The sequence below is a fragment of the Carassius auratus genome, chromosome 43 (assembly GCF_003368295.1).
Source record: "Carassius auratus strain Wakin chromosome 43, ASM336829v1, whole genome shotgun sequence".
Classification (NCBI taxonomy): domain Eukaryota; kingdom Metazoa; phylum Chordata; class Actinopteri; order Cypriniformes; family Cyprinidae; genus Carassius; species Carassius auratus.
In genome coordinates this window covers 1,275,823-1,288,432 of record NC_039285.1, presented here as the reverse complement: position 1 = coordinate 1,288,432, position 12,610 = coordinate 1,275,823, and the positions used below count along the sequence as shown (strand labels likewise).

The 12,610-nt window shown below is 38.7% G+C and overlaps 2 protein-coding genes across 4 annotated transcripts in view; one reads left to right on the top strand and one right to left on the bottom strand.

Annotated features, from left to right (window-relative positions):
• The window catches only part of rec114 (REC114 meiotic recombination protein), a 153,789-nt gene that overhangs the window by 115,794 nt on the left and 25,385 nt on the right, over positions 1-12,610 (bottom strand). The window contains exon 7 of one of the 2 annotated variants that reach the window (XM_026230460.1): positions 4,850-5,011. The exons of the other annotated variant lie outside the window; for it this stretch is intronic. The gene's annotated coding sequence lies outside the window, so the exon portion shown is untranslated. Of the gene's footprint in view, positions 1-4,849; positions 5,012-12,610 lie in introns of those variants that run through there. 2 annotated transcript variants of the gene reach the window in all.
• LOC113061396 (neuroplastin-like) overlaps positions 1-12,610 on the top strand; it is a 154,105-nt gene that overhangs the window by 122,929 nt on the left and 18,566 nt on the right. The window contains exons 2-3 of one of the 2 annotated variants that reach the window (XM_026230455.1): positions 905-1,350; positions 10,115-10,462. The exons of the other annotated variant lie outside the window; for it this stretch is intronic. Coding sequence (XP_026086240.1) covers positions 1,272-1,350; positions 10,115-10,462 — 427 coding nt within the window. The 5' untranslated portion in view covers positions 905-1,271. The remainder of the gene's footprint in view (positions 1-904; positions 1,351-10,114; positions 10,463-12,610) is intronic. 2 annotated transcript variants of the gene reach the window in all.

The window sequence follows — 12,610 nt, the reverse complement described above, 5'->3', positions numbered from 1 at the left end:
AATCGCCTCCGTGAGTTTTGTCTGGCCTAATAACTTTGTGAGCTATCCATATTTTTCCCCCCTCCTGACACAACGCGTTACAAAGTGATGCACCCCAAGCTTCCATCCTTAACACACAGCCATGTATATTGGCTCTTCCAGTCTCTCCACTGCTGGCTGTTCCAGTTTAACGCGAGAGAGGGCTCGAAGCAAGAAAGCAAGAGGGGTTAGGATCCCAGAGATTACTTTTCTTCAGCTTCATGCGTTTTCAGGCTTGAGGTTTACCAGTGCTTGCAGCAGGTGAATCAGTCGTGCGTTATCACTACACAATTTCTTAATAAAACCAAAATTAATTGAACTACCTTGTTTTCTTTTTGCCCTAGCTATGATCCTATCTGCATAATGGAAGGACTTTGCGCACGATAAATGGCCTCCAACGTTTATTTTTTTTCTACGAATCTATATGACATACTAACATGTGGAATTTGCAGCGCAGCACCCCCACACCTTGATGCTGTGATGTCTGTAATCTTTATTGAAGTTAATTAGGTTTTAATCGCCGTCGTGCATGAATGAATAATATTTTTGCCAACATAATCACATTACAAAACTGAAATTGCACTTAAAAATATTCACATTGTCAGTATTTTTTGAGACCCCCCAAGATTTCAGATTTCTCGTTTTCAGGGGAGCCCATGTCTTATTAAGGGGAGCCGAGCTCCCCCTAGCTCCCCCGTAGTTCGCACTATGTGTATAACTGCTTCAAGTTTTTCTTTACTGTTAATTGCATTGCAGAAATAACCTGGAGCGCAGAGTGTGACAATGCTCCGGTCCTCTTTTATATCTGAAGATGGCACTCATATGTTTTCATTGCGCTTTCTGTTACTGGATGCTAATGTTACCTCTCTGTACTTGAATTCCACAGGGAATCTTATGCGCGGCGCCGCGCAGAGCTGATGCGCTCGAGACCCCCTCAGGCGGGAGCGCGCTCTGACAGCTGATGATGCGCGCGAATGAGCCGCGGGGTGCGCGCACTGACAGCTGAAGGTTCTCCGCGATGACGGACACTCCGATGGCCCATCATCATCATCATCGTCTCCAGCAGCATCCGCATCCCTGAGCACCGCACGGCATCTTCCTCCTCCTCCTCCTCATCCGTCCTCCATGCAGCGGAGCCGCGCAGCGCCTGTCGCGTGTCTCGCCGTCCGCCCTCGCTCCTCCTCCGCCATCCTCTGCGGCTGAAGCCGCTCCGTGCTCCGTGTCCATCACCTGCGTCTCCGTCCTCCCGCGGGATGCTGTCCTACGCGGGGATGCTCGCGCTGCTCCTCATCCACGGGAACATGATGCTCCCGTATGTATCATCTCAGAACGGTAAGCTCGTCCGGGATCTGTGTGTAATCTGCTTTAGAGGTCGATGCCATCTTTATGATGACAGACACCCCGCTGCGTTACAGTATCCTACAGAGATCTGCGCGTGACACAAGTGGGAATCAGTCGATCATATTAGTTATTTAACGCTTATTTAAGAGCGCTATATTCCTAAACGAGGAGTGTTTTCCTTCTTCTCGTGAGTTATCCGTGTGCTCACCCTTCTGACATTCATCTTTACTCCTCTCGTGACTGAGGAGACACCAAACATGATGTTGAGAGTTACTGGTTTTAGTCTCAGTGTGCAATAGGAGTTTGTTTGTAAGCAGTATGTTTGTGAGCTGTAGGTAATGAGCGCGTGTCCCTGAAGGCATGCGCGTGCGTGACTTTACATGCTGGAGTGTCACAGCTGCCACCAGGAGAGGTCAGATACATCACCTGCAGACAAACAGGGCCAGGGTATTCCCTGCTCGGGATCCAAGGGGAAAGAACAACAACAGTGAAGCATCAGTCAGTTTCAGGCCGAAAGGCTGTTTTTGTGCAGCGCGTCACCAAATAAAATAATTTTAAAAATCACCTGGCGACTGTAAACATCACACGTGATCTGGACAGAAGCAGGTTCTGGCATGGGTTAGTGAAGATTTAGTCGATCCTGAGATTATTTTGATGTGACTGGAAGTTAAGGATCAGATCAGAAAGAGATGTGAAGTTTTAATATTGGAATATAATGACTTTCAAACAGGTTTCTCAATAATTCATATTCTGAAAGCATGACAGTGAACTCAGGGTGCTTATAGTTAACTCAAACTTAAATACAACTAATAAACTACACATATTAGTGCTGTTAATCGATTTAACAAAAAATAAATTAAATAATAATAATAATAATTGCACTTTTTTTCTGAAATTAATCCTCCATAACATACAATTTTTAAATGTACTTTTATATTGCAATAATTTCACAATCAATTTTCAAATTAATGTACAAAATCAGAATGACAGTAGGCTATATTTTTTTTGTATTTATTTAGTGAGTATCATTGATACTAATATTAATGAAGACTAATTATATTGTTTTCCTAAATATTTAACCATTGACTAGCCATTTAAGATTTCACAATATAGTTATAATCAAAAGCATTTGTTGGACATTAAAAAATAACTTCTAGTGAACTTCGCACAATCTTCACATAAACACATTATAATAAATGTCATATTTCGCTACCTGAACTCATCAGCAAGTAGGAAATATACAGAAACTGAATAAAGTTATCAAACACTAAATTCTAGATGAAATATAGATGAATCTTTAAAGCTCTTTTCTGATCTTTGATGAGCAGCAGGTTGTTAATGAGGACCATCTGACACACATCAGTTTCTCAAAACTCTTTACCTTTTCTGCCTCACTTCAGCTCTTGGAGTCTCTATAATGAGCAGAAGAGCTGAATCAGGTGTGTTAGATGACAGAGACAGTGCTCGGCTCCACGAGTTTGCATTTAAATCTGACTCATATAAAACAAATACATGCATGCAAAGTTTTTAGGCAGCTTTAGCTGACGACATAACCATGCCATTGCATGCTTGTAGATTCTTTTTTGCGCTTTAATATGATATAGTGCCTTAAAAATAATAATGCGAGCACCGGCGTGTTTTTTGCATGCATTTGAAGAGCACGTGCTATGATCACAGTATAACTGCTGACAGGACAGGTATATATGTGTGTGTGTGTGTGTGTGTGTGCGTGTGTGAAGCTCTGCTTTGGTTTGTCCAGACATAAGGTCAGTGGCTCTCCTGGATAATCCAGCTATTGTTTGGTTAAGCTGAAGCGTACAGATTCCAGACCCTCTGTGGGCACCGAACACGACTGGACGCTTTCTCAAGCCTGTGGCCCACTCAAGACTTCATATTCAAATCATGTCATTAAAATACACCTAGAATTGATTCAGTGTTTCCTAAATCCAGCTGAAAGCATTCATTCAGACTCCCAAAGGAACAAGCACCTCATGTGAAGTGACATGATTTGTAGTTAGTTTTTAATAGCCGGGCATTTGACTGTTGTCAGCTTATTTTAGCCAAGAGAAGAGACGACCTGAGAGACGTAATGCGTTCAGCCAAAGTTTGTCTTTGACTAGTAAACTAGTGCTCTCTTGTACCTTTGACAAGGGGTTAAAGGGGTTAAACGCTCTTTGCGTGGAAAGTCAAATACTCGTAGAACTACAGTAGGTTTGTGAGATGAACATTGATTCAAACATTTGTCGAGGCATATTTGGTGTAAAATAATGTCACTGCATAAAATGATGTTCTTGCTTTGTGATTTTTGTAAAATCACCCTTGAATTAATTTGCATTTAAAAATAAAACATTTCACTATGGTCAAGGTCATTGGGTTGATTCCCAGGCAATGCATGAACTGATTAAGTGTTAACATTTAATGCAATGCAATGATTTTGATTACAACAGATCTGTCAAATGCATTAATGTAAATGTTAATTTGCAAAGATGCAAATCAGATATAAAGATATAAAGTCAGAATTTTTGATAAATGAATCTAAATAAACTGCATTTATACTTAAAATGAGATAAAAAAAAATAATAATAATAAATTCTGCCAATGAGATCAGAATCAGAATAATTTAAAAAGAAATCTATTTATTTTTTGGAACCCAGAGGCAGATTTCTTTCTTATTTCTATCATTTTCTCAGGAAACAAAATTATCTAATGTCAGTAAATGCACCCTGATTTATATAATAATAATAATAATTTGTATTTGAAAACAAAAATGCAAAAATATTAAATCGAAAAATAGAATTATGACAAAGATATTTCTACAGTACTTTCTTGGCATGATTGTGTTAACAAGAAATATTGCCAGATTGTACACAAAACAAGTAATTACAAGAAAAGGACAAATACTGTACAATATAAACATAAAATATTATTAAAATAAGAAAATAGTAAAATAACAGTATTTAAATAATGTACTAAGTAATGCAAAAAAAAAAAAATATATATATATATATATATATATATGAACACATAATGTCATAAAATACAAAAAATAAATAAAAAACACATCATAGCTGAATATTCAGGGTTACACAAGAAAGTCTGATGTATTTGTTTGAGCATCAAGATGAAGCCTGAGACGTCAATGGTGTGAGTTTGGGACAGGAATGACTGTCTCTGTTCATCTGGGGTGTTTGGGAAACCTCTTTTTATCATTGCATTATTTTTGCAGTACTAGTCGTCGTTGATAATGGCGGCACAGAAATGCATCGCTCCACCTTCACGTGTTGGATCTGAATCCCAGCAGTTGGACTGGTTTTATCCCAGTCTCTGTTTGTTTCTGAGATCTCACATCTGCTGTCTTCCCTTCACACGCTCTGATTTTAGGACTGAAGGGGTAAATGTTGTGTAGCTTGCATATACTGTATATATATATACATATATATAAAGCCTGGAGCCGTTCCTGACTGTGTGCTTCGCTCATGAGAGCAGCAACAGATATCTGCAGGACTGTAAATGGCTTTGCTTCATGCTTCTATTATTAGAACAGACACGAGGAGCGCAGAACTGTGGCTTTGTAGATATTTTTCTAGAAGGGAATCCAGTAACTCGTAATGGACTGGCTTTATGGGACGGTTTGTCATTCGGTCAATGTTGTCTGTAAAAGAAGCAGAAAACCACACTGTAATCTCAGTCTGATGGAAAGGCATGTATTCATTGTGGCGTGAATATGTGTATGAAGCATGTCTAATCTGGCCTCATGAACAATTCACGCTATAAAGGCACTCTTCTGAGTATAAATAGCCCATGAGTACCAGCGACAGCCGTGAGATTAAAGACACAGTTGAGTCACAAATGAAGATCTCGTCATCGTTTTCTCACTTTTGTTCTTTGGTGGAACTCGGAGTAAGAGCTTTTGGGCTTCTGCTGTGATACGATTATTTGGTTTCTGGTTTCAGTGCATGCAAAATCTCTGCATGAACATACTGCTGAACGTCTCATTCTGAGAAAAACAAAAGCCAATCATGACTTAATGTTCATTTTTGGTTGCATGTGAGCTACAACTTTTGAGATGCTAATTCCAGGATTAATCCTGTGCTCATATCTTTGGTTTGTTGGCGTGACATGCTTTGCTTTTTGGCTAGTTGACACGCTATACTTTATCTAAAATAGCATTTTGATCATTCTTCTTGCATTTATTTTACATGCTGCTTTTCTGACCTCATATTAATGGAAATATTTGAGCTTTTAATGCATTTGTCACACTTTAGGACCATTTCAAATGAGCTAGTGAGGATTGTTAGAAGTGGAGGGAACTTCAAAGAAACTCTAATTATAATATTCATCTAAATATTGTGTTGATAATGCGAAATGACATCAGATATGAAATCTTGTTTGAAATATGAAATGATCCTCAAAATGAGAAGGGAAATCCACCAATAGTTTCAGAAAAATAAGCAATAGTCACTTAACTTTCGCCAGATTTTTAGAAAAAAGCAATTTTGCATCAATTAAATGTACCTTTATTTAAAAAAAAGTTTAGATATTTGCACTCGAAAACAGCAAAAATACAATCATGCATGATTATGTTTACATAATGATAAACACAAAAGCAATGAATGAAATAAGATATAAATACTCTACATTATCATGTGTGTGTGTTGGTCTCAGCCAAATATATTATTGTCCTATCATAACAAACCACAGCAATGGAAAGATGATTTATTCAGCTTTCAGATGATGCATAAATCTCAATTTTGAACAATATACCCTTTATGCTCCAGGGTCACCATTATGTCTTGGTGTATATATCCCATTGTAAGAAATTCAGCTTTGGCCATTATTAGTCACATATACAGTCATCTCCTGAAAACACATGGCACGCTGAGCCGTGTATGAAAAAGGCACATGCTGTTCTTTGCAATCGCATGGCATTAAGTCAAACGAGATGAGATTCACCAAGAATTCATGTAACACCTGCCCTAAACATTAAGTTTCTTCCACAAAAAGAATAAATAAAATGACTCATTCGTTACCACGTGTGTTAGATACTCCACATGCAGTTTACAACCGACGTTATTAGAGAAAAGATGAAGAAATCTGCATCGTGACTCTAAAATCATGATATGAATGCACCACAGGATCACTGATTATTGTTTAATGTAGTAGACAGACCCGTTCCACCTACTCAACACTCGTGTGTGTGTGTGTGTGTGTGTTTAGGTCTGTGTGGTGTTTTATTGTCCTCCAGGGAGCTATAATTCCCACTGGAGAGGTGAAAAACTCAAGTGATCCCGTTAACACTCTCAAGCTGCCAGATCTTACCGTTAAACGCCTTTTTTAAGTTGGCAGGAGTCGCTGTTAATAAAAGCATCTGTTGTAGCAGGTCATGTGAGAGTAGTAGGGTACCGTGCGATGATTTCAGAATTAGCAGAGTTGCAATATTGAAACAGGATCGTCTTTTAAAGGAACAGTTCACCCAAAAATTAACATTTGCTGAAAATGTGCTCACTCTCAGATCATCCAAGATTAGGAGGAGTTTTTTTTTTTTTTTCAGATTTGGAGAAATGTAGCATTGCATCAGTGTCTCTAGTGTATGGGTGCCGTCAGAATGAGAGTCTGATAAAAACATCCCAATAATCCACAGCACTCCAGTCCATCAGTGAACATCTGGAGAAGACAAAACCTGAAACACATCCAGCATTAAGATGATTTTAACTCAAACACATAGAGTCTATAATCCATAATAACACTTCCTCCAGTGAAAAAGTGTTCTGGTCTGAATCAGGAGAGAAATCTGCACAGATCAAGCAGCGTTTAAACAGATCTAAACAAGAGACAACAGCAGATGCACTTTTTCACCGCATGGAGTGTTATTATTTTAGGGTTAAATATTCCTTTAAATGTAATTGCATGTTTTTTTTTGGGTTTCAAGTGAGACGTGTGAACATGCAGAAGTAATGTAAGATAATTTCCCTGATTGAAAAGCCTCGATGAATGCGTGTGATTATGCAGCGCTGTACACCGCATCCAGATGTTTCTGATCCCGGGGAGTCTTGCTGAGGATCACGCTCCAGTAGAGAAGGTGTGAAAGCCCAATCTGTTCGTTAGGGTGGCTGAAAACCCAAAATGTCTTTATTCCAAGAGAATATAATTATGGTTCACATGATCGTGCCTCAGGCAGGGAATTCAACTAAGTGAATATTGTGTCTTTTCATAGCTCACACACACACACACACACACACACCTGAGCGCTCATTGAAATCAACACAAGTCATTCACTGTAAGACCAGGAGCGTGTGTTAAGCTTTCCCATTGATCTAACATCTCCTAGGTCCTTGAATGTTAAAGGATGAAAGGAAGCTAGTGAAGCATTTCTGTCTTTTAGTACATTGACAAACGATCATACCGAGCTTGATCCATCTTTGATTTGTGTAGAAGAATGATGATTAAAAGACTCAATCTTAGGCATCCTGAGATTATATGACAAAATCACCTCAGTCTCCTTGAATGACCTGCCGAAATGATTCCTTCGCCAGTTTCTTGAGTGTAAAATGAGAAAATTATTTTTCAGATATATCATATAAAGAACCCTGATAGGGCTGTGTGATGAAGATCTTTAAAAAATTGTTTTTAAAATGTTCTTATGCTCACCAAAGCTGCATTTATTTGAGTAAAATACAATAAAAATCAGAAATATTATTCTAATGTAAATCATCTGTTTTCTATGTGGATATCTGTTAAAGTGTAATTTATTTCTGTGATGCTCCGCTGTATTTTCAGCATCATTCCTCCAGTCTTCAGCGTCACATGATCCTCAGAAATCATGAAAATATGATGATTTACTGCTCAGGAAACATTTCTGATTATCATCAATGTTGAAAACATTAATATTGTTGAGGAAACTGTAATGCATTTTATTTGTTATGATTCACACATGAATAGAAAGTTCAAAAGAACCGCATTAATTGGAAACAGACATCTCTCGTAACTTTATAAATGACTTCACTCTCACTTTTGCTGAATTTAATGCGTCCTCACTGAATGAAAGCATTAATTTGTGGTAGTTTATATTATGTTATATCATGCATATTAGATAAATCATCCAGCCCAGACACATTCTGACATGTTTTATTAATATTTGGCTGTGAGTTCAAGCTCAGTACAAATACATCAGTGTTAAACTGAACCCTAGTTTACAAACCATACGCACCATCATCATTTCAATGCAATATTCCATACAATCACTAATTGATTCTTCTAGACAGTAATGAGGTTTTCTGTATCTTACTGAAGTCTGAGATCTATATTTACATTCATATAGAAGTGGAATATGCTTTAGGAGAAACGTCCGAGACGGTGAGATATGCAAGCTCATGTTTTCGTGTAGTTTTCAGATTCTGTCTGAAGGTTATTGTGTTTAAAGATGAATCTTCTCCCGACTGTGTGTGATTAAGATTAAGCGAGTCGCGTGTAGATCTGATGTGAGATGCATGCATATTTCCCGTGAAATTCACCTTTCCGTGGGCTCAGTCTCTTACTGTGAGAGCCGCATGAATCATTTCATTTACATGCCCGGTAATCCACAACAATAATAACTTCATCTGGAAGGGCATCGTCTCTTCAAATCTGACTGTTTGCTGGGATAAACAGGGATGCGCTGATGTTATTGCCATCTGGATCTTTGCAAAATAGCTTTTTTTTTTAAGGGCACAGAATTTCAAGGCTTCACAATTGTCTTGTTTTTTGGAAGAAGAAAAAAAAACTAAATATACTTAATACAAGATGCATTTATTAGAGAAGCAAAATAGCTTTCTGAAGATATATATCGTATCAAGTATTTTTCCTTCCTGGTTGACAAAATGCTTTTTATTGTTTTCAGGTTTATGCAGTTTATCAATAAGGGTAGAAAAAATTGATAAAAGTCCAATATAAGTGGAAAAAGATATATTCTCTACAAGCAAGAAAGCTAGCAATTATTTGACACCATTTTTGTTTCTCAAGTAAATTCCTGTTTTTTAGGATTGTTCCTAGAAAAACAAATGGTAAAGACAAAAATGCTGGTTAAGAAAATTATTATTATTTGTATTATTTTGCAATGTCATTTGGCCGCCAGAAGTTCTCAAGCTAATTCCTGTTTTTAAGAATTTTTAGATGCAAAAAAATGAACATTGATCTTAAAGTGCAAGCGTTTATTCTACATAGCCATTCATCCATGCTGTATCTTCTACCAAACGAAGAGACAGTGAAAAATGGCACTGAAGACGTGCTAAAAGAGTCTCGCCGTTTCCTTGAGCATCGCTAAATTATCCTGCCAATGTGAAGAATAACGCAGCAACCCTCCAGACCTTATATATTCCTTTTAGTGCAAATGTTTTTCTCCTGTTTATGATTTATCTAAGATATTGGTAAGATGGTTAGAGCATCAATTTAAGACGTAATATCCAGTGTGTAGAAATAGTAAAAAAGCCTTTTCGTAATGATGTTTAAATTGGAATGAATGAACGTTCTTCCATCGTTGACTAACACCTGTATGATCATCAAGTGTTTAATTTAGTTTGAACTATCCCTTTACAACAGTCAAAGATGGTTATTATTGTATTGTCCATTAACCTGTGATGCTCTATTATTCTGACTTCTACTGTTTTACACCCGTTTCTTCTTGATTTGCATTTGGATCATTCTTCTTTTGTGTTTTATTAATTGATGGTATGCTTTTGTTTTCTCTCGCACCACCATGGCTCTCTCTCTTCCTCTCCAGCTGGGTTTGTGAAGTCGCCGATGTCAGAGATCAAGCTCACCGGAGACGCCTTTGAGCTGTACTGTGACGTGGTGGGTAACCCCGTGCCGGAGATCCAGTGGTGGTACGCCGATATCAACAGGGCGGACTCCTTCAAGCAGCTGTGGGACGGTGCACGCAAGCGGCGGGTGTCCATCAACACGGCGTACGGAGCCAACGGTGTGAGCGTGCTGGCCATCTCCCGCCTCACGCTGGAGGACGCCGGGATCTACGAGTGCAGGGCCAGCAACGACCCGCGCCGAAACGACCTCCGCCAGAACCCGTCCATCACCTGGATCCGAACGCAAGCCACTATATCCGTGCTGCAGAGTGAGTGCTCATTACTGTAGTAGCTAGATGCTCAAACACACACTAGTGTCCCTCTGTGGATGCATGCAGCCTTATGGGTGTTGAATTGAGACGACGTGCATCAGGGAGTACGTCTAATGAATACTGCACAAATCCTGATTCAATTCTTGGAACTGGAACTAGAATTGCATTTTGAAGTTTGTCAGCTTTCTGTGTAACTCTTGCACGTAAAAGGCGCATAGAGGACAAAAACATCATAAATGGTCCTAAAATATTATATATTGTAATATTATCTTTCACGGACGTTGACACTTACAGTTTAACCCTTTTAAATGGCTTTGCATAATGCAAACAGTGCTTTATTGTGGTGGGATTATTACAGTTTTGGATAAGAGACAACATTAACTGTGATGCTTTATTATTTTTGTGCCACAAAAAAAAAGTCAAACATTGCACATCTACTCATATATGTGCATTTCTATTTTGATATCTTCGCATTCGTTCGTTATGAATATAATCTGATATCGTGGTTTATGTCTGGATAAAAGGAGAAAAATATTTAAATCACTGGATTATCCAAAAATTATGCAATATATAAAGCATTTTTTTGCAGAAAGAATAACTAAACATTTTCTACCATATACATTTTTTGTCCATGCCACCCAAACGTACTACAAACGAAACCCATATTATGTTCATTTTTGGATACGGGTATCGATTCCTCTTGTATTTTTGCTATGTTTTGACCTTGGTGTGTCCAAACGTCCCCCTTTCCTTCAGGCAGACCTTGAGGATTCCCACTGAAATCAATAGTCCTTCAGCTCCTAATGCACTTGAGCCTCTTGTTGTGGATGACCACAAACCCAGATAAAACCCTGCTCTCTGTCTTCCTCTCTCATCCTATACATTCTTTCTGTTTCCTGTGTTGCATGGGTGTTTTATTTTCTCCAAAGCCTGCCTTTGTGTGCCCTGTGCAGAGCGTAAAGCCTAACGGCGCTTTGAAGACATGCAGTGTTTATTCTGTGGGATGGGATGGGACCAGGATGGAGACGCAAGAAAAATGGGTCATCTCAGTTAAACGGGCAATTCCTTATCTCAGTATACCTCTAGTCTCAGATATAAAACTGGCCAGAGCCGGAGAATCACCTTGTGCCTTCTTTGCATTCACTGTCTGCCTGTGATTCAGTAATGAACACCCACTAATATAAAGCCAAGCAGTCGGTCTTAACTGAAGTTTGGGGATTCCTGTCTATTAGGGGTTGCTAAATTAAGACAATTTAAACATGCATATTCTGTCATCACTGGGAGTCTGTGTTTTCATTATCTGTATATACATTATCATCACATGCTGAAGCGTATAGTTTTCAGCAGGACGGCGTCTAGACTGATGATGGTCTTGTCCAGCAATCTTTGTGCATTTCTTACTTCTGATATAAAAGATTCAGCTCTCACATTCTGTGCATCTTATCACAAAATTCAAACACTAAATGTAGTTTTGACAGTCTTTAATGTTGCGTGCGATTGGTGCATCACTAATACACATATTTTTTCACCCCAAACTTCCCTTCAGCTTTCTGTGATCGTTGGCTGAAGGTTGACCATTAAACTCAGGTGTCCTCCAGATGACCTTCGGCAGGATCTCCAGACGTTCTGAGATTTTCAGATTGTGTGTAAGAGAGAGTAGGCGATCGAGAGAGAGAGAGTAGGCGATCGAGAGAGAGAGAGAGAGCTGTAGCGTCCCCCTTAGGATAAACCAAACTGCAGGAGGAGGTGTAAGGAATGCTAATTGGAGTTTCTGGCGGCACATGGATCATCCCGTGCCCCTCCCAGCGGAGCGGGAATAATGTCTGGAGGTTTACTGTACAAGCCAATCACAGGGTGATTATGGCTCGCCCGGCTTTTTCCATCTGTTTGTGATTCACACACATGGATGTCTGTACGGTTCAATTAAAAAGCTAGGATAAAAAGTAGTGATATTTTGGCCCATAGAACCAGAGAACGTATTTGAATATTTTAATAGTTAATATACAAAATGTGTCAAATGGAAAAACAAAATCCCTCCAAAAGTATTTAATGTAAATGCATTTAAATGTTCCATCTATTTTGGATTAGATTATAAAACAAACAATCAGATCAGATTTCTGTAGAGTACTAATAAACCGAATCTGT